Source organism: Semicossyphus pulcher, unplaced genomic scaffold (assembly GCF_022749685.1).
Source record: "Semicossyphus pulcher isolate SPU_LCO1_2020_fin unplaced genomic scaffold, fSemPul1.0.p SCAF_6, whole genome shotgun sequence".
NCBI lineage: Eukaryota > Metazoa > Chordata > Actinopteri > Labriformes > Labridae > Semicossyphus > Semicossyphus pulcher.
In genome coordinates, this window is record NW_027211737.1 from 638,819 (window position 1) to 661,935 (window position 23,117).

A 23,117-nucleotide genomic window follows, 5' to 3' on the forward strand; every position below is an offset into this window, starting at 1 on the left:
CCTAAACTAAACTTGAGCACTCTAAAAAACATAGAAAGCTTTACAGAGTCTTTAGCTGGAGGAGAAGCAGCTCTCTAATGGATTTGCAGGAGACACCCAGAGGGGAAACAGGACAGTCATTACAATGTGGTCATTGGTCAGTGTGACCTAACTTACAACATCATCTGAAAATAAAATGTAAACAATAATTCTCTTTTCACCTACCAATCTCTGTGTCTAATTCTCTTATTTCTCATTAAAACCGGTGTAGCCCGTTAAGGTGAGGGAAGAGTTATATTGCATGGTTTGTCTTTTCAGGGTATCCTCTATGACTCTCTGCTTCAAAGCACTTGAACAAAATATGATGATGTCCAGTCAAAGACTCGTCATGTTTTTCAGGGTATTGTACATCTGGTAACTTCTATGTGGAGTAGCATTTAGGCTAGCATGTCTTTTACTTTCTTAAAGATTTGTTGTGATGTTGTAAATATGCTTTTATAAAATGTTGTAAATAAAAAGTTATAAAAAAATGTTAAGGTTCGACACCTTCTTTTAGATGAAGTCGTATGGGTTATTAAGGGAACAATGACAAGCTTTTATTTTGAATACTGCATTTGCTGCACCATGTGAAGGTGTGCATTCTCTCTGCTCTCTACACTTTGATTGCTCTTCTCCTATAAATATGATTTTAAGTTTCTTACAACTGTATTAAGACAGTGTATTATTATTGTCTTGTTTTAGAGATGCAGGTTTTTTTCTTTTCATGCATACATCTACTAATTGCAGGAAAGTGACATGAGGAATGTGTGCTTCGCAGGGCTGCTGTGAAGCTTGCTCCACTAGAGTTTACTTTTGAGATTGTATTTTCTAGCAGGTAGCATGTCCTGAGAGAAACTCTGAATGTTTTGTTTCTCCATTACTACATTTGCTGTTGCTGCAAGACGGAGAATAAATGGCTCAAAGACAGTCGACAGACGTGTGTCCGTACCTGCTACGCAGCACACACATCCTTGACCAAAAAGACTCTTATTTAAATGTTTATATATCTATATAATAACGGTTACAACGTTCAGTCTCTATTTTAGAGATGTGTAGAACGTACTGCATGATGATTTGGGGGAATGTGTTTGTTATACTGTTGAGCTGTATTTAATGATACAGAGTTTTGCTTCTGTTACTTTGTCTACCTTCACTACAAAATAATAGAAACTCTCATTTTTATGAGAGAGAAAATGCTCCTCACGTAAGGGGACATTATGCCCTGGTTATCCCTGACTGAAATACACAGGGGAAGCATGTGAAATCAGTTTGTGTGTGTGTGTGTGTGTGTGTGTGTGTGTGTGTGTGTTTACCTTGCCGTCAGAGACCCACACCGCCTGCATCTGCTGCTCCTTGATGGAGTCTTTTACACTGCCGTACCAGGCGTCGTTGGCTGAGTTCAGATCGATGGTGGCTGCACGAGAAAACATCAAACCTCAGAATCCACTCTAATAACAGCAAACTGTGTGTATTAAAGCTGAGTAAATCTTATGTTGTACCAGTGAACAGGTGCAGGCAGGTCTTCCTCAGTTTGACGGCCTGCTCGTACAGCTTGCGGGCGCTGCGGTTGGAGTTGGGGGCGATCCTCTGTCTGATGGACTTGATGCCATGTTTGCTGTCCGGGTTGAAGAAGATGACGATGGGGTACCACTGGGTGTAGTTCAGGGTGTCCACGGCTTTGGGTGTCACATCCAGCAGGGCATGCTTGTCCTGTGTGGAGAGAGGAAGAGGTCAATGACTGTGTCGTAAGTAGATACTCATTTATACTGACTCTGTCCTCTTGTAAACAGATGTCAAAGAGAGTAAAGATTCATTTCCCTAAACCATTAAAGATCAGATCACAGTTCCCCCGTGGTCTGTTAATGTCAACTACAGGGAGCTGGCTGACAAAATGCTTTCAGTATAACATTCAAAGGATACAGGTTGGCAAACTTGAATACTTCTTTCTCTTAAATGAATGGATTGGACATGACATAGATTGATATTTTCTGAGTGTACCTGCTCGATGATTTGTCTGATGGTGTTCAGGCGAACGACTCCTGAGGACTTCTCAGAGCCGGCGTCTTTCGGCTCCGTTTCTAACAGAAGATAACAGAAACAATCAGAACCAATACCTAACCAAACCAAACCTTTCAAACACAAACACATGAAGAGAGGGAGGTCTGCAGACACTCACTGGCAATGACAAACAGGTCGGGCATCTCAGAGGCCAGTTTCTCATTAGCAGCATCAGCGATGGGGCCGAACAGAACAACAGGACGCCTGAAACCAGCTGCAGAGACACACTGTGGATTACAATGCTGCCTAAACACATCATTTAGATACTGTTGGCCGTTCTGGAGACCTCTGGACACCAAAACACACACTGTCTGTTCCACTGAAAGTCAAGAGGTCTGAAATATAACCTGACCAAAACTATTTATTTGTTGCTGATTGGCTGTTTGAGGTTTAAAAAAATCATAAAGAATATTTGTTTTTATATATTATATATAATATATAATATATTCATGATATTAATCGTATGTAGTGAGCAAGACATCTTACAGGAAAAGAATAAACAGAAATGATAACAACATACACCATCAAACATGTCAGACATTTCTTGTTATTTTCAGGCAAACATATCTGCAGATACCATTAGAAATCAAATCTGAAGTTATATGATATATTACCCAAACCACTACATCAGTCAGAAGTTATTTCTCACTAGACAAAGCACAGTGCTGAAGGCTGTTTGGAATAACATAATACATCACACAGCTCATACAAACACTTGTTTGACAGTTTAACTCAAACTACAGCATGCTAGTTAGCTAAATTTTACAGTTGGCACCAAAGATTGGACGCACACTTAAAGTACCATTATGTAACACTTCTGACCTGTTTTTCTCCCTAACTACCATCACCCTGTTCTTCTGTCTGACTGACGGTGACTGAGGTTGCTAATGTGCTCTGTCACTGTTTGTCGTCTCTGAGCTTTCAGGTGAAAATCACTTCTCCTTCACCGACTAATCATAATCAGGAATGGGCAGGACTTCCAATATCAACTTTTCGTTGGTAAAATCTAGATGTAGAGCTGCAGCTAATGCCAGGACGTGATTCCTTTCTTTGTTTTTATGTTTTCTTTGTAAAATTTCCTTGAATAAAAGCTAATATTAAGCACACAGAGCATTTTAAAACAGAACGATCACTACCAAGGGAAGCTGAGTGCTGCCAGACAACTTCTGTAACCTAGCAACCGTAAGCGCTGATGAGTGGCACTCTGATATTGCCAGCGCAAAAAAACGCTGTTAGTAAACACAGGCCCAAAACCTCATTTAGGTCTCTAGTTCTCTACAAAAATATGTTTTAGTGTTTAAATTATTCATATATGTTTCACCCTTTAGATGGTGCACTTATTCTTCAGTCAACAGACCCTGGTTGTTAATAGAAACAAAAATCAGGTTGTCTCAGATTTTAAATCTAAGCGTAACAGTGGACTCACTGTTCACATTCACCAATTGGACATTGGTGGACATCTTTAACAGTAAGAACATAAAACCAATCATTTCTAACCCAACAAAAACGTTTTTTAACTGAGAAACATCAGCACACCCACCTTCTCGGAGCACCACCCGCTCGTACGCAGGGAAGCGTGTGGCCAGAGTCTGACTGCTTAGGGTCTCTCTGCTCTTCTTCAGGTCTTTCCTCTTCAGAGAGCGCTGACCTCGCAGCCTCCAGAAGTCTGCTCGATCCCCTGCTACAGCTTTATGAGAGCTCTGCACACTGGCCATCTGCTCCGCCCTGACAGGACCAACACACCTGTTATCAGTCTGTTCAGTGTTCACATACACGTTTCAGGTGACATTTTACAGTGTATTAATACTGTACAGGAAAGACTAAGTCATGTTAGTTATTTACACAGATCTTTACTGAATGTGCTGGTGTGAAATAAACTTCAAAGAGAACTTCAAATAAATCTCTCTCTCTCTTCTTCTCAGTCATCTTTACAACATTCAAAGTGTTTGATTTACCCTGTTTGTATCTGCTGTAGGACTTTGGTGAGCTCAGGGAAATCAGTAAAAGACAGAGAGACTGGTGGAGAAAAGATGTCTGAAATCAGCAGCTGGTCTGAGACCAGGACACATCTGTCTGATTCAATATCTAAAAGCCCAAATCTCACTGTCACTTAATGAACAGAGCAGAACAGAGAGGCAGCTCAGACTCTCACAGCCGCCGGGTCGGTGCTCTGGATAACTCTTATTCACTTCCTGATTATGAGCTGTTCATCTGCATTAACAAATGGACTGTACTTATACAGCTCTTTTCTAGTCTTTGCAACCAATCAAAGCTGCTTTTACACTACATGGCACATTCACCCATTCACACACACATTCACACACTGATGGCAGAGGCTGCTACGTAAAGTGCCCATCACACTTATCACATTCATACCCGTTGGCTATGCCACCAGGGGCAATTTGGGGTTCAGTGTCTTGCCCAAGGACACTTCGACATGTAGCCTGAGGGAGCTGGGGATCGAACCTCCGACCTTCTAAATGAAAGAAGACCCAACCCTCTACCTACCACTGAGCCACACCCGCCCCAACAGGCTCGTTGGATAATTTGATGATTTAATTTGATGTTCTGTTGTTATATGGATGAGGCCTTTTTCTTTTTTTAATTATTTATTGGCAATATGCCTTTACACAGCTGAGGAGAGGAATTAAACCCGAGGTCACTTCTGTTAGGACTCATCCTCATGGAGCCCACACTCTACCACCTGAGCTACCCAGCAGCCTGAGCTGAGACCTTTTATTTACATCCAGACGTGGGCAAGGTTTTAGTTGAACTGATGTTCTTGTTTTCAGACCTGTAGTAGATGAATAAGACAAGAGGTAGAGAGGTTTCTACCACTTCTGTATGTTTGTCGCCCTGAGCAGTGGCGTGAACGACAGCGCGCACACGGGCTAAGCTCGAGCACAGTCCGAGTTCATCATTTATATGACATGACAAAACCTGAACCGACTCCGTTTGCTCAAGAAGACCATGAAATATGGGTAAAACCTCTAAAACATCAAGAAAGAGTTCAGTTTCTGCACTTCTGTCAGAGACTTTCAATGGTTGTGTAACACACCAGTTACACTTCTATCTTAAAGTATCAGATATTATACAGGTACGCACACACACACACACACACACACACACACACACACACACAGAGAGAGTACTGGTGTATGTCCTGTTTTGATGGTATTAATATGAAATGTCTCTAGACAGTCTGTATAAACTCTTGTGTTGACACCATCAGGAGCAGAACTCTGATACTCAGGAGGCTGTTTGAATGAAAACATGTTGTTCAGCTTGTTGCTGTTGTGTTTTAACTCACTCTCAGTTGTCAGAAAGATGAGAACACAGAATGACAGCATAGAGCTGTGGCTTCTAGATTGTTGATGTCATAAAGAGCTGACGTTATAGAAGGAGCAGTCTGCTGAGTTTGGATCAGTTCCCCATCAGCACTCAGAGAGGAAACACACGTTTGACAGAAGACTTTCATTTGTTGGTTTATTTGTACGTTTTGAATTTCAAGAGATTCAAACCTGAAGATTCGTTCTCCACCTGTGAAACATCAAACTGAGAACACCTGACAGTGTCAAAATGCCACCTGGTAAGACTCAACAATGTTTAACCTGAAGTTGAATGTACCCTCACACACTGAACACATCATCTTCACACATGTTCTCTCCATGTCTCCCTCCACAGTCACCTCGTGCACACCTGACTTTCAGGCAGGTGAAACCCTGCTCAGCAGCTCGTCTGCTTACTCCGTCCTGGAGTACATTGGTGAAGGCTGCTTTGGCAAAGTGGCTAAGTGCCTGAATGTGGCCACTAAAGACACAGTGGCTGTGAAGATCCTGAAGAATGATCCTGATTTGATCCTGGACACTGAGCCAGAGGTAGATTTTCTGACTCCATGTGATTTTTATGATTCTGTCTGCTCCATCAGAGGACGTACTGTCTAATGAGTTGCTGTCATGTCTCCTCTTTTCTAACCAGATGTCCAAGTTAGAGCTCATCTCTGTCCTCAATCCAGACAAAACTAACGTGGTGAAGTTCTTTGAGAGGTTTGAACACATGGGACAGACGTGTCTCGTGTTCGAGATGCTGGACACCAATCTGTACGACCTGCTCTATGAACAAGGCTGGAGACCACTTTGTCTGCAGGCCATCCGGCCCATCACAAAGCAGGTCTGTATATAGATACATATATAACATGGAACCAATAATGTATGTTCTACATATCTACTACTCATGACTGTAGAAAGCTGTCACCCTGAAGCCCACACATTTCAAACTACATCCAAACTCTGTCCTTCTTGTTTCGTCCCTGCAGCTGCTGGTCGCTCTGGATGCCCTGAAGGCTCTCAGTATCCTGCACACAGACATAAAACCAGACAATGTTATGGTTGTCAACAAGCAGGAGCTGCCCTTGAGGGTGAAACTCATAGACTTTGGTGCAGCCATTACAGCTGCTGAAGTCCAGCCTGGGCTAGAAGTTCAGCCAGTTGGATACAGGTAGGTTCATCCTGCACGGCTCATTCAGCAGAGTTTGTGTCATCCATCCATGTTGTTCTCTTGGTCTTCAGAGTTTGCAGACAGATTTGTGACCTTTGGCTCTTGCCTTCTCTCCTCAGGGCTCCAGAAGTCGCCCTCGGCTTGCCCTTCACTGAGGCTGCTGATGTGTGGGGAGTGGGCTGCGTCCTGGCGTACCTGTACCTGGCTGAAAACCTCTTCCCTGTGGAATGCGACTATCAGATGGTATGTAAGCTACCTCAGACAAAGTGGAGACTTTCTACAGACTGTCAGCTGATGTGAGTGTGTATATTCTGTCTGCAGATGAAGTGCATGGTTGAGGTTCTGGGTCAGCCGGAGGACCATCTGCTCCATGCTGGTAGATACACCCAGTTGTTCTTCACTGAGGAGGAGGCGGCTGATGGTCCATCATGGAGGCTTCTGGTAGAGAAACTCTGTTCTTCTTTGTCTGAGCTGGTTAATAATTTACTTTGAACTCTTTAAAAAAGTTTCTCATTTTGTCTTTAGACGCCTGAAGAATTTACAGCTGTAAACAACATTCAGGCACAAGGGCGGAACAGTGCCATCGACCTACCAAGCTCTCTGGATGCTCTGGTTCATGTAGGTACTCTCTGCTGTGTTTGATGAAATGAGTCAGAACCAGTCAATAATCGGGGGCTGAATAAACTGACCTGAATGTGTTCCCAGATGTATCCGGAAAATGAAGCTGCTGAGCTGGAGGACAGGAGGGCTTTTGTGGATCTTTTGAAACGTCTGCTGCATCTTGACGGAGATCAGAGAATCTCTCCCCATCAAGCTCTGCAGTACCCGTTCGTCACCATGTCCCACCTAAGCGAGCTCCCTGACAACAGAGACTAGTGAGTGACTGTGTGTCTGATCACACTGGGAAGATATAACATAAGAGGCTGGATGGACTGTTGGCTTTATTGATTGATTAACTGTTGCCATACTCTCTCCAGTTTTAACATCTCCCGACACATGATGAGCCACAAAGCGGACCAGGAGTCAGCCCCTGGATCCTCTGGTCGAGGTCCATCCTCTGGTTCCAGTGATGATGCTCAGTCCACCTGGTCATTGGATGGAGCCAAAGACCTAGACTCTCATGCAGATGGTCCCACCACAGGGTCATGTGATGGAGTTCCAGCTATATACTCCTATGAAGCCAGTTTAGCCTTCCTGCGTTCGTATGGAGGACTACATCCCTTCTTCTTTACTAAAGCTCCAGATGCCATTCTGTCTGCGGGAGAAGTTCCTGATATATATGAGGCAGCTCCAGATGACTGGATTTCTGGGGGAGAAGTTCCTGATATATATGAGGCAGCTCCAGATGACTGGATTTCTGGGGGAGAAGTTCCTGATATATATGAAGCAGCTCCAGATGACTGGATTTCTGGGGGAGAAGTTCCTGATATATATGAAGCAGCTCCAGATGACTGGATTTCTGGGGGAGAACTTTACTCTCTATCCAGTGATCAAGCACCGGATGTGTGGTCCTCAGACACCCTGGCTGATGCTTTTTGCTTGCTTTTCTCTTTGTCTTCTGCTGGAGCTCAAGCCAAAGCCTCCTACGAAGCTGCACAGACTCCTGGGTCATGTGATGGAGGACTTCCTCCCATTCCCAACGATGAAGATACAGTCGACTGTCCTTCTGACAGAGCTGAAGCAACAGACTCCACTGCTGCAGCCTCAACCTCCTCTGGATGCAGGAACAAAATGCTGAGGAGGATTCGTAGATTCTTCAGACGAATCATAGCTTCCTGTTGTTGTTGTTGCTGTGCGGAGGAATAATTACATGACTCATGGTTCCTTTTTTCTGCTGATCATTAAAGTCTGTTTACTTTGACTTAATGACCTTTGTGGTTTGACTATGTTACTTGTTAAATAAAATGTATTGATTGCACTGAAATACAAAGCAACAGAGCTTCATCACTCTCTACAAAGTCAGCTGTAAAAATAGCTCCATACTTTATTAAATGTTGTTTTTCTCTGTCGACAAAAACACAAAATGTTTCCTCCCTTGCCAACATCTGGACCAGATTCATAAATGCTGAAATCTCAAAACAATGAGCTATACTTTGCAAAAAGGACGAGTGATGTATCCTAATTTATCTCTTGTGTGATTTTTCTAAGACATAAACAACATTGCAGTCCTGTAAAAACCAACAGCCCTGTTTTAGACTTTGTGACTTTGAGGGATCTTGTGTTTACATTGCACTCTAAAATATCTGATTGTAAACTTAGACTTTGATCTTTTGAACTACTACAACAAAGCTCTTCAGGCCTTTCTTTTTTAAGGATTTTGAAAGCAAAAATTGTTTGGTGGCCAGATCAGGAGGGTCACATACGTTGGCGTAGTTTCCAACAGTGCCGGTGCATCCATCAGCAGCATTTCGCATGAGTGTCACTGCGGTGTTTATATGCTTACATATATCAAACTGCCTCCAGTGCGTTCTGCGCTGTTCACTGCTGTTTTTAATAACCAAATTATTCTTGGTGGTAATGCACAGTATGAGACAATATTGCAATAGTGCCTGAACCAAACAAAACTATTACAACCATTTCGCAGTTATAATTAGAGTTACAAAGGCTCTCTGCTTTTCCAGTACTTTGCACTAGCGTTGTTTCTGCGGTGCTGGCGTGTGATTTAAACACATATCATCCCCCATCACCACATGTAAAGAGGTCGTGGTCATTCCAGTGACATCAGGGAGTTCTTGTTCTGGTTCCCTGGTTATTACACCGCCTCCCTGACTTTTCTCCAACAACTCTGTGTCCCTGCAGCCTCGACTTTCTGAATCATGCAGATAATCTCTGTATTAACGAGCATTAACGATTGTCTGACTGTTACACATAAACATATAAAGTCACCCACACACATCGTCTTCAACCGTCAGTTCCAGCATATTTCCATGATGTGACCTGTGCAGCATACTGAGGCCTGGCACCCCCTGAATGAAAGACCCCCTCCACAGCCCCTGAAAAAGGACTGTCTGCTGCCCTACCTGCTCTTGTTGGGGATGATGCCCTTCTCCAGCAGCTGCTTGTCTTTCCCAACACGGACGGCTAGCCAGTTTCCCAACTTGCCGTCGTACAGCGTGTCCACCACCTTGAAGATGTCCCCTCGGCTGAAGGCCAGGCTCTGAGGAGTCTCCTTCTCGTAATCAAAGTGGGTCCGTATGAAGAACGAGTCCCCCCGTCCAGAGACCAAGATATCATTGTAGACTGGAGAGGCGAAACAGAGAGAGCGAGAAAGAGAAGGAGGAGTTAATCAGAGTGAGAGAAGGTGGATAAAGAATGAGAAGCAGGAAGGCTACGACAGAGGAGTAAAATGTTAAACTGAGGGTCACACAAGGTCACACAATGACCTGTCTTCAAGGTTATCCTAAATCTCTCCAAGGTCAAATAAAGTCTGACACTGCTGGACTGCAGTGCTGGGATTGATCTGGGATTTTCGAGTAGATGAGAGTACATGAAAAAATACTCAAGGTGCTGAGCCACCTCCTTGCACTGTGTTTCGTGATTACTATAATACACACGGTGAAGTTTATATTGACTCCCACACACTCCGTCCTGCTAGCACAAATAAAACAGGGATTCATCCACCGCTGGAAATAGTCCCCAACAAAAACACACTTTTCTACATTTGTTCATTGACTCTTGCTCAGTCGCTACTGTGACTACTTTTGTTCTGCTGTCTTAAACAAACACAGCAGTTACTAACTCCCCTGTCTATGATTACTCATGTGACCACACTTGAGGTACCTGATGACACCTGAGGCTTTTCACTCACTAAAGAAAGCTGAGGTGCAGTTTGTTACTCTAGAGAACTACTTTTCTTGACTTGGATTAATCAGCATGCAGGGTTCTTAAAGGTCAGGAATGAACTTCTTTTCTACAAATATTTGTCTTATTTGCACAATCAGAACAAAATGCACATATATATGTGACTGTTGCATAGTAATACCGTTTACAGTCAGCTCCAGGCTGCTGAGAGGCTGCGTGATTTGATGTGTGGTCCGACGAAGCGTTGACCCAAAAAGACCAACAGAGGCAACAGTCACACTGACTAACATCTTCTGCTGCACACTCCAGGCTCAATACACACTGTGGACCCACACGCAGTCAGCCTCCATCACACATGCACACAGATCAGATGCATTAAACAAAGGATTCCCCTCGTACAACCCGACAGAGGAGTGGACCTCAAGGAAACGTTTCTACCAAAATCATGTAACAGCGTACATGATAGAGAAAGACATATCATGTTTACTGTGTTAGTATCAATGCTCTGATCAACAATTCAGCCTACTATAAGTCTGCGAAAATACTGAGGTCATAAATCAGGAGAGAAGACTCATTTTCTCATAGACTTCTATACATTTTCTTTTACAACCAGTGCCTCCTGCTGGACATTAAAAAGAATGCATGTAAACCAGAGGCTGCATCCACTTCTTATAAACAGTCTGTATCGCTATAATCCTGCTAGCCTCCAGCTAGCTAGATGCCAGCATGCACTCTGACCCACCAGCCCGCATCTTACCCTGTGAGTCAGCAGCTTGTTAGCCTCAAGGCAGCAATTCAGCCTGCTCGCAAACCAGCCTTAAGTCTTGCCGGGGGGAAACAGCCTGTACTCCAGTCGATTGGCCTGGGTTTTTTCACTTCCCCCCACCTGTCCTGAGCCAGCTGAGCCTGACCCCAAGTCGACCTTGCCCCTGAAGCTGGACATTGGCTGTGTTATTCAGGGGTCTGCCTGTCCTTAGTCCTGCCCTGACCCATGGCTGGATGGTCACATCCCGGGTTAGATCGGTCCAGTCGATGTCCCTGACCTCCAGGTCGATCTCCAGAGTCCTTCCTGCTTTTTCTCTAAAGCTCTGGCCGCCTGCCTGAGGTTTCCTGCACCTCTGACCTTTCTAATCTCAACCACCACTATTTTTATTTTAAGATCTGCTAAGTGACTCTGATGACCTTAAATGTCCTCTCGACAGTCTCACAGTTTACTGTCAGGTCAGTGCTCTGCTTCATGTGTTGTGTTTTTTGCTTCATAAATAGATTTTTAAATAAAGAGCCACAAGCTCAAGGGGCCAATGTGCTCGTTACGTAACACAGTTTGTGTCACTGTCTCTCACACGACGTGTTCCTGATCAGGTCCGTGTGGCTGCATGAGTTTCATGGTTGGCTGAACCAGAACTAGCCTGATCTGGTCTAAAGGCCTTTGGGGGCCAAGCTGGTACCTCTCTCATTAAACAGAGACATCAGAGAGGGGGAGGGGAGGGGTGGGGGGGGGGACTGAGGTCCTGAGGTACAACTGTGACAGCTGGAGAAGAACTGTAGAGAGCATTTAAAGTTTGCTGCGATTCACACTTTCTATCTGGTCCGTCCTATCACAGCAACCTCCATCACTGCTGAAACACACAGCACCAGCTCAGACTGTCACATGCTAACGTGTAGCACTTGTTAAAATGGTCTAAAAGAAACAAAAACTCAGCTCAAAGCCTATTGGTTCACCCTGAAAAGCAAAAGAACAATCTTCCAAGAACCATAGTTGACAGTTATGTCTTTTTCCTCTCCGCTCTCCCTCATGCACCTACGGGCAAGTTTAGAGTCACCAATGAACCTAACGAGCATGTCTTTGGACTGTGGGAGGAAGCCGGAGTACCCGGAGGGCACCCACGCATGCACGGGGAGAACATGCAGACTCCACACAGAAAGGCCCACTACGTCTGAACCAGGATTCAAACCAGGAACCTTCTAGCTGTGAGGTGACAGCGCTAACCGCTGCACCACTGTGCAGAGTAGGGACTGGTAATTGTTTCATGTAAAGATGGGAGTGACTTTCTTGGTACCAAAGGAAACCATTAGGGCTTAGAGCACAACCTGCTTTACCCTCATGAGCCACTAACGATGCCTTAGCTGGTGAAGCTTTTCGTACAGTAACTTCAGATTCAGGAAAAAAAGGTGTATTACTCTAAGCTGTGAGGCCCTCTGGTTCCGTTAATTAGCTGGAGAAAAACCTGTTTCTGACAGCTGACTATCCTGTCTCAGTGTAACTTATACACAAGGTAAGAATGAGCTGGTGTCTCAAGAAGTAAGTGGGCAAAATACACAAAAAGGTTTAGTGCTGCACGAGCAGAGCACATGGTGAGCCATGGATGTATTATAAAGACCTGGATGAGGCGCTGCTGCTCAGCTTTGCCTCCAATTTGCAGCAACAAAGCCCTGTGGACAAAAAGCACTAACCCTAACATCCACAGCACGTTATAAGAGAGATGTTTGTCAAACTGCAAACAAGGCCAATTAAGACTCTTTTTAGTATAAATCTTTGATCCATGATAGTTTATTTGTAAAACTTTCATCGAGCCAACATCAGGATTAAATATTTGTGACTTCATCAAAATGTAAAGTCTGTGGGCTCAGCATGAGAAACAAGACTGCCACATGCCCTGGAAGTAAACCAGAAGAGTGTATGCACCAGGCATTATTGGAATGAAGGGGGGGCATCTTTCGGTCTGTTAATATTACATCCATACACCCTGTGTGTTTTTGAGTTTGTGGAGGGAATATTTACCGTCAGGTTTGCTCTGAGCCAGGATGGTGATCACGTCTCCTTTAGGAATCTCCAACAGGAACAGAACTGCTTCTTCTCTCACTACACCTTGAAAATCAACGTTGTTCACCTTAAACACAAGGGCAAGATATTACAATAACATGCAACACTAATATTCAGATACATTGTTATTTGAATTACGGCTTCTATAGGAATAAGTTGTGTGTGAACCTGTTACCTTTAGGATTTGGTCTCCGATGTGCAGCCCCTCCTCCTCAGCAGGACTGCCCTCCTGAACACTGGCGATGAAGATGCCGACATCATTTCCTCCCGCCAGCCTCAGCCCGACGCTGTCTCCCTTCTGGAAGTTCACCATTATGGTGTTTGGCCTGCAGGGGGAGATATATACAGTAATGAAATCACTTTGACCATTTTTCCACTTGTTAATATGGTCCACATCTACGTCTATTTAACAGAATGACTAAAATGTAACTTAACTTCTAGGGAAATAAATATTTATTTCACAGTTATGTTTGGTCTGCTCCTGGTATTTCCTGGTTTCATATGCAGCTGTTCAGAAAGTAGTCGATGCTGCAGCTTGATTATCGTGCTTGAGCAGCTTTTCAATGTTGTTGAATGAATTTTTCTGCCCTCTATTTGTACACAGCGAGCTTGGTCTGCTCTTCCAGGTACTGTTATATATATAAATCCATGTGTTAGGGTTAGTGTTAATATTAACAGGAAAAGAAAGCTTTAGGTGTGAAGAGAACAAAAGAAAAACTTGCCCATAAATTTTTTCATCCTCTGGACTCGGTCGGAGGAGGATCTTTGGCGTGGTCGTTACAGCAGCTGTACAAAACAAAAAGGAATGTTGTTAAGGTCTTTTTGTTGCTTTCACTGCGGTTTGATTTAAAAAGATCATGGTTTGTACTTATATTGGACTTATATTCAAGAGTTGAACACACAAAACTGCAAATAATTGCTGGTGTTGCTTTGCTGCAATTTGTTAGCTGACATGTTTGCCATTTAAACCATATAAGACAATAATATGTCAAATGAGTACAGCTTGATTCTGTTTCCCACAAGTGGCCAAAAGCAGCTCTAAATCTCTGAATGTGGCATAATGTCTTTAGTGTGTTGTATTCAGTTCAATCAGCTGCATGTAATTGTTGTTTGTTTGTTTGGTATGTTGATGTGAGGACTGTTGTTGATAACCTGGAGGCTCCTCTATGTGAGGTATGTCTTTGTCCACCTCGGCTGAGGCTTTGGGGTCTTCAGGTATTCTGAACGGCGAGGCCATGGCGGACATCTTGGCTGTTTTCATGGGTTCTTCCCTGTTAAAAAAACACCAAACGTCTTTCTAGATTTTCCAATGTTAGAATAAAATCAGGGGAGTTTTGCTAGAGGTGTTGTGCTCCCATCTTTTCGATCATTTGGTGTAAGCTGGACATTAAATTCAGTCTTTGTTTCATCTTGACGTCTGATAAATCAGTCTGGCTCATGCAAATAGTAAAGTTCAACCAATAGGAGTGCTATCTCTTCATCACCAAAAAGGAAGCAGCTCTCTGGGAAAATAGTAAACCAAGTCGACTCGAGTAACTGTTTTGATGACTTGAGACTCGACTTGGACTTGAGGCATGATGACTCGGATGACTTGCGTATGTTCATAAGTTTGAATGTTAGCTGTTAAATATAAAATGACATAAAGTAATTCAAAGTTTCTGTCTAACTATCAAGTATGTATGCAACACAAACTGGGAGTCATGATTGGACGACTCAAAAAGCTCCCCGATATGTGATTGTCATGCTTGGATGACTGGCTGTCAGTCAAACTCCTTGCTATGGCAACACACAACATCAAACACACCCCCGCTACCTGATGTTTTTTCCCCAAAGAGAAGCCTCATCAGTCGTACTCGTTACTACTTAACACGCTCTCAGAGCAGACCATCATCATGGCTGCATCTGTGCCAAGATAACACAGATACAATTCACTGCCATACTTTTTGAACAGGTTATAAATTGGACAATAATATCATTATTAGACAGGCTGCTAACACCTTGTGTTTTCTCTTTATAAAGACCGGATACTACAGGTCAGAGTGCTGGATCTGAGGTGGAAAAAAAGTGACTTGACTTGGGACTTGACTTGCCTTAACTAAGGACTCAACTTGACTCCTTAAAAAATAACTCAAAATGACACCATACTTGGATGCTAGCTTTCTGTTAGCACATGGTGTTAGCATGGGGATTAGCTCTGATGAACTGTTTCAAGTACAGAGGAAGGAAATGCCTAGCAGCCTGCTAGCTTGTAAGGCTAACCTAGCTCACATTAATTCCATTAATTAATTGGAGTTTCCACCAGGAGCGTGATGGGAATCTAGTTTCAGTCTTGTTAGTAGGCACTCTGTTTAGACACCCACTTTTTGCCAGATCTTTACATTTGACAGGGTGTCAGACTTTAGTCTTATAGAAATCTTTAGTGTAGGCGTTTAGTGTTTGGTAGACATGAGTAAAGTCTGGTCCTTGGTTGCCAGTCGCTATCTACATAACCAAACATGAAGTCAGTGTTGTCGGGTATAGAGGCTCATTTCATCCTTCCTACCTTTGGTGGTCTCTTTCATTGGACGAGTGGGAGGACAGGTCGGACTGGCGGGACCTCCTCTCCTCTGGGGGAGAATAGGAATGGTATGACTCCATCTCTGATATGTCTGACAGACAGACAAACAGACAGACATCTCAGTTAGACAAACAGACATGTTCATGCTGGACTGCGTGCCACCACCACCACCTCCACCAGAACAAAACGGTTGCCTCAGGAAGCCCCGACACCAGCTAATTACAGCCTGGGAAAGTTTGAGGACGTTATTCGAGATGTTTGTCAGAATTAAGAGATGAACTCTGGTGCCACAGCTCAGGACTCAAGATAAAAGCAGTTGTCCAACACACACATCAATGCACTTTGAAAGTCAGCTTCCATATTCAACCATCAATTTTCTTTCAATTATCCGGGTCCAGATTGCATTGTTAGCCTTCTAAGCATCTCTCTCTATGATAACATTTTCCAGCTCTTCCTGGGAGAGCCCAAGGCGTTCCTGAGCCAGATGAGATATGTATCCTTGCAGGTTGTTCACGGTCTACGTGAAGGGTTCTCCTACTTGCCCCAAATGGAGGCTTTAATATTGTTTATAATAATTACCAATGGTGCAAATAAACCACTTCTTTTATAATCCTTGTTTGGTTTGGAAACACCTCTCTTTTGCCTGAGACATTGAGTCCTATGTGTGCTTGCAGTGCTTTCAGTGAATCCATCATGTGATACAAAGTCTGCACAATAAAGGACCTGACCAACGACATTGAAAACTGAGCTTTAGGTAATTACACAATTCAAATATGCTGTTGATGAGCTGTTAGCTCGGATCAGTACGAGGATTTCTCTGATGGACACCAACTACCGGCGTTCTGTTTCAGCTGTGGAGCGCCTGTCCATCTGTCTCTGCTGAGTGGCAGTTTCACTGTATCTATCAAGTCACACGTGGGCTGAGATCTGTCTTACTGCAGCGCTATGAAGACAATAAACAGGCTGAAAGGATGCTGAAATAACTATATCAGGATGCAGGTTTGTAACAAGGCTTAAGTCATGCTTTGTCAGGTTTGTCTGCAAGATTACAAGAACACTACTTTAAAATGATTGTTTTTTTAATGGAGTTTGGTTTGACCGCAACCTCAGGACGTTAAGAGAATCTCAACGCTGATTGGCTTTAGTGCCAAAACTTCAGAAGAATTTGTGTCTCAAGTTCGAACTGCATTAGTACCAAAATAAGACTTATACTGTAATCACTTTAAGTCAGAGCACACCAACAGGCACAGCAAGAACACATTACAGGGATTATGTCCCATGTTGCCTTGGCTGACCTGGTGATACCCAGGAGAAGCTCAAGGTTGCGGCTGGATTACTTGGTTTACAGCGATTGCGACCTCAGATCCAAACAAGTATTGAAAGAAAAAAGGATGGATGAACGCTATTGCTGAAAAAAATATACCGTAAGGATCATGACTTCAAATGGATTCAGTAAGGCTAAAAATGGTGACATTATTTTTAGAAACCCTCAATAGATGCTTTCTAATGATCCATGAGGGCGGCTCGGGCCTCGTGAGAGCATCCATTCTGCTTTATAACCCAGAAACAAGCAGGTTGAAAGTGCTTATACACAGCTCTGCTCTCCACAGAGGCCGCCCGGCTTTCATTCAGTCCCTGTGATTTCTTTTTTTCTATCATTTGAAGTGAACACAGGCAGCGGTGTGTTTGATGTAGCTGCTTTTATCTGTCAGAGCATGGCACTCAGCTCAGCGCTCTGCAGAGAGGGAGGAGGCTGAAGCTTTAACAGAAGCCAACATGAAGAAACAGGAAACAAAAGACACATCTAAGGACTCAGGTGTGAGAGGACAACATGAAGGAGAGCGAATAAAAAAAGGAGGTAAATCTGAAAACATCACGCCATGACAGACCCTTTCACAGCCAGCAGCTCTGTCACATTTAACAGGACTGTTACATTCGTTCATGGCTTTAAGCAGATCATTTTACCCTTAATTTAACAGCAGCTAGAGTTCAGAGAGAGACGGCCCAGCTTCACATGGTACAATCTAGTACGTGTTAATTAGTTTGATTAGGGTTAGAAGGACATTCTGCATGCAGGGCTGGAAACAGAGTTAACAGAGTCTGAAAAGTGAGAATGACGAATATAAATAGAGGAGAGGGAGGGAATGTCAGACAGGACAAGAATGAGCAACAGAGATGTCAGGATAATGTTTCAATATGTGCAAACGTTGCGTCAGAAACAACATCCATCATTCAGATTCATCTCAAAGCAACAAGTTTGGGCTGTGTGTCGATTTTCAGTGCAGACCCGAAGAACAAATCAACACTTTTCTCTCTGTCTGCCCTCTGAGCCTTTGAGCCTATCAAACACTCTAATGTAAATTATTTCTGATCTCTAACAGATTACCAAAGCTTCTGATCTTCATCCTTAACCAGTCTGCGCCTCAGCATACAGATCTGCACATGGTTTTCTGTCCAGTTTTGGTCTGTGTACAATCTAACTTTTGTAATGGCATAAAGGTAAAAAACATTTTTTGTAAAGCAGAAGTTGAATTGCTGGTCACTTTAAACATTCATGCTACACTGGGGCTGAACCCTTTTAAATCTACTGACTCTTTAAACCTATCCTCTAGCACGACCTCCAGGAAAGTGTCTTGTGTTTGAAAGGCAAAAAGGCCGTACAGCCTCGACCACTCGCTTCAAAGTCACCAGACTCCATTGAGAAAAACAGTAATTGTACCTCACAGAACATGGGAATTGTTGGTCTACCTCAGCATCAATTAGTTTGTTGGATCCAAACATCAAAGTCAGACAAAAACACAGACGAACCAAACGATCAAGAAAGCGGTAGCAAGGTAAAATCACTGTTTTTATCAATGGAGTCTGGTGTGTTTGCAGAGAGCGATGTAACGTCTGTTTGTGGTTGATTAAATCATCTTCCTCTGTAACACACACAGTCACACACTTAGAATAACAATCTGAGCCTGTCAGTGGAAACAACAAGAACTTTTAGTGGACGCAGCCTGTTTCACTGCTGCAGGACATTCAAACACTTTGTGTACCTGTTAGTCTTCATGTAAAAATAAGGCCCAGGATTAATAATATCAAATTACCCTTTTAGAACAGGTAAATCTTCAGAATGTTATTCATCAGACAGTTTCATATGGTAGGTGTTAGAGCTCATTTCAGCTGCTCCTTAAGCTCGTTTAATTCTTGTTTTATGTTTTCATCCAATGCCAGAGCAGCAGAAACAACCACCCTGTGTGCATTTTGGTGCGTTAAATTAAAAGTGATTCCTGTTATTTTAACGTGGACTCACTACTGAGCATCTGCTTAAACCAGAGCCTGAGTGGCAGAGGAGCATCTGTGTATTTCCAGGTGAATGACCACTCTTCATCTCCTGCCAGAGCCAGCAGACATCCCGACTACCAACACACACACACAGTCAGAGTCAGCTGCTCCTCTGCTCCCCGTTTCATCAGACACATTAACACTATATTTGTTTGGTTCACATCACGGTCACTTCACTAACCTGGTTTGAGATTGTATTTTTGTTGGACTACTGAATATTGGGCCCAAATTATTAAGAAAATGTCAACCAGAGGCAGTCCAGTGTTGACTGTGACGGGGCGACAGAAACTTTTGCTATGAACAGATCATTTCATTTGAATAACTAATGAAACATTTTGAAATATGTATAGTAATTTATGTGAAGTGATCCTAAATATTAGAATAAAATATATTCCTTTACATACCACACACCTCTACTGTAATCTACTGCGAGCCAGGAGACACATAACTGTTCTGGAACTCGGTTCTGAGGATTAATCCTGAGTTAAACCACATGAAGCAAATCTGCAGCATGTGATGTCAAATATCAGAAACGTGTTCGGCTGACATTCGTAAAGTTTGACATTGATAAGGAGGCCGGTCGCCTTTGACTTAGCTTTGGATTAGCCTCATTGGAACGAGATATTTTCATGTTATAATATGTATAACTTGGTCAGCTGACAGGGCAGAAAATAGATCACTGTTTTCATAATCTAACCTCAATTTGATGTTAACTTCTTTTTACCCATCAGTTATATTATATTTTAAAGATCAGAGATGATAAAAACAATGTTGTCATTTTGCGACCATTTCTAAGCCCCCTATGGTCTTTAATCTCCTGACGGCATGCATAAGTTAAACGTCAGTGTCAAAGTTCATGTAAAATGTATTCTCTTGCAAAGTCATAGGCAGCAAAATGCACACTTCTTTAATTTAACCTCTCAGGGGTTTGGCTGCTACAGCCTTACTTAATCTGGTAGGACCATTAGCATGTAGTGGCTAATGTTAGCATACTAATAGCAAATATTAGTGTATAAAAGACGTGGACGGAGCCGTTTCAAAGCGACGCCACAACAGATGTGCCTTGAAGCTGTATTCATTCTAATGTCCAGCAGGGGGCGACTAAAGAGTTCATGGTCTCTTCTTCAACACAGCATGATGTTCATTTAGCCAGTGATGCTCCCATTTAGAGTCACACAGGCCATAAAGAGGGGAGGGTTCAGGGCTGGGCTACCTGTGATTGACACAGGTTTCAGCCCTCCATCAGCATCCATAGCGACCCGTCAGCGCAGTGAGACGTGTGAGCGTGATGTGAGGATGTCTGTGTGAGATGGAGGTGAGAGACAGCAGGGAGGTGATGGAGATCAGAAATACCACCTGGACAGACAACGGCGAGTTTCTACGCTGTTAGGACAAATCATTAATATGTTAACACACTGATATTCAACGAACAGCTTACCCACTTTATGAGCCACTCTTTGTCATGCAACTGTCTGTGTTCACAAAAATAAATCATCACCTTGTGTCTGCAGCATCAGAACTCAACATTCAGACAAAGCAACAATGATCTCTTCACTGGTGTTATTTAACCTCTATACTTAATGAATCACACAATTCAAAGTACATAGTGATTAAAATGTTTATTTTATTTCTTCGGGAAAATGAATCATGTATTAAAAAGTTAAAGATCTGAAGCAGTATAAAGAGAAGTGCAAAAGGTGTGAAAGCTTTACAACTTAGTCAGGTTGTGTGTCAGCCGTTTGACAGCTGAGAGAAAGGCAACAGATTGTTACACATCATTTGTCTTGGGTGGTCCTTCATCTAAAAGTATGACACATTATCTGTAAGAGAAAACAGACAGAGATTGCACTTTTGAACGATTACAGGGATCGCCTCTGCGGGTCAAGATGAGCACTTCTTAGTCACAATGATCAGTTTCAGATTGTCTGCTGGTTTCAGCTTGATTACATCCTGACCTGCTCGTCACCTCAACTCAGTCTGAGCAGCTGCACGCAGGAACTCAAGACTGCTGCGATTCACACGGTATTTTTAGCATCTTGAATGCCACATATTTTAAACCTTATTTAGATCCGTGTATGTAAACATGTCTTTCACTGTGCGTCTCTAGAAAGCAAATTATAAATCCATTTCATTCACTACACCGTGTTTGTTTGGAGGCTCAAGTGTGCCACAAGAAATCATTCTTTACGTTTTCATTGGTTAATTTGATGTGTTTTAATAACATAATTTAAAAAATAACATTGAAACTGTTTTCATTTTCTATTTGCCAACTTTTACAACCACTTACACTTATGTACAGCAGTATGAGGGGAAACTCGGCAGCCTCAGCCTTCTGCTGCAAAATGTATTGATGCTTTCGCTTTTATATTTTATTAAAGCTTTTAAATTGATCATTTAAAAATCTCCACAGCTGCCTGCAGGAGATTGTTTCAGGGTAAAGAAATGGATTGGTGGCTTTGGGAGCCTTTGTTGATTAGAGAGAGTCTTCAGAGAAATTCCTCTACCAGCGTTTAATATGTATTCTTTTCTTAATTTATTTTTCAAAGTGTTTCTGGGTTCATGACTTCATTAAAAACAGGAAGCAAGAGGTTAAAATCAGTAAGACCCCAAACCATCTACACTCCCCTGCTCTTCTACAGTTTTTAACCTTCTACACAAACGACTCTACAACATCTGATGACTCCAGAACTTAAATCTGCACAGAGGAGGGAGTGCTCTCATATCGTGTGTTGGTGAGGTGAAGGTCTCAGATAAACTGGAGAAACTTCAGAGAAGATCAAAGGTAGGGAACTAACTCTTAGGATGTCCAAGAAACAATCTTAGAAGTTGAAGTCATTTTTTAGAAGATTGCACTCTAAAACTAATTCGTCCGGACTGCATCTAAATTATTGGCAAATCTCTCCATCCATGCCTTTAATTGATCAACCCTGACTTCATTCGAAGGCTCTGATCGTTGATGGAGATGATTCACAACCAGCAGCTGTGAATTCTTTGTGCTTCCAAAGAAAAACTCTTAACCTGTAAACTTCTGGCTTGTGTTCATTTCTAAGAATAAGTGTTGAATTTCAAGTCAGCCTGCTACCTACTGCACGTAGCACCTTATATTATTACTGAACACCCCTTCAATATTCACCAGTAAGAACCTGGTGGGCCGTTCGTTGGTGGTTCGATCCCTGACTGCTAAAGTCACATGGAGAAGTGTCCTTGGGCAAGACACCGAAACCAAAATTGCTCCCGAAGGCATAGCCATGGGGTATGAATGGGCATATTTCTGATTGGAGATTGGCCCTTAGGCCTTTGTCATCAGTGTGTGAATGTGTGAATGTGACATGTAGTGTAAAAGCACTTTGAGTGGTCTGAAGACTAGAAAAAGCTACATAAGTACAGTCACATTACCATCCATCGTTGTGCCTGATTTTATGTTGTGTTTTAAATGCACCTGGTGTCTTTGCATGCAAAAAGTAAACAAAGTATTTTCTGTTCTGTTCTAATGTCAGTTCATTCAACTAAACAGAATTAGAAACTGAATTTATTAATTGTCCCATTTAATATATTTTCCTCTTCATTTTGTGAGGAACTGTTTAGCAGAATAATTTATGCTAATATAAATGCCTGATAATGTTAGACAGTAATCCATGCCTTTGTTACCACTCGGCTGTATTACTGTAATGCACTGTATGTAGGGGTTAGTGGGTCCTCCATCGCCCCTTTTCCAGATGGTACAAAACGCTGCTGCGCGTCTTTTAACTGGCAAATGTAAACATGAGCACATTTCCCCCAATCTAGCCTCACTCCACTGGTTGCCCGTACATTTTAGGATCCATTTCAAAATTATTTTATTTGCTTTTAAGTCCGTCAGTGGCCATGCCCCGCCCTACCTCTCTGAGCTGCTACACCCCTATACACCCACCCGTGCTCTCAGGTCAGCCGATCAGCTGCTTCTGAGCGTGCCAAAAACTAAGCGTAAGCTCAGAGGGGGCCGTGCCTTTGCTGTTGTCACCTCTTCTCCTTGGCCTTTGACACCTTGTAAAA

At 42.8% G+C, this 23,117-nt stretch overlaps 1 protein-coding gene across 3 annotated transcripts in view; it reads right to left on the minus strand.

Annotated features, from left to right (window-relative positions):
• The window catches only part of LOC138610227 (tight junction protein ZO-2-like), an 82,906-nt gene that overhangs the window by 8,845 nt on the left and 50,944 nt on the right, over positions 1-23,117 (minus strand). For 2 of the 3 annotated variants that reach the window (XM_069682944.1, XM_069682943.1), the window contains exon 8: positions 20,690-20,905. In XM_069682944.1, coding sequence (XP_069539045.1) covers positions 20,886-20,905 — 20 coding nt within the window. In that variant the 3' untranslated portion in view covers positions 20,690-20,885. Of the gene's footprint in view, positions 1-1,331; positions 1,433-1,517; positions 1,729-2,016; positions 2,097-2,194; positions 2,291-3,616; positions 3,802-9,593; positions 9,814-13,156; positions 13,266-13,373; positions 13,525-13,920; positions 13,985-14,350; positions 14,470-15,740; positions 15,847-20,689; positions 20,906-23,117 lie in introns of those variants that run through there. The other variant, XM_069682945.1, reaches the window with a different exon arrangement.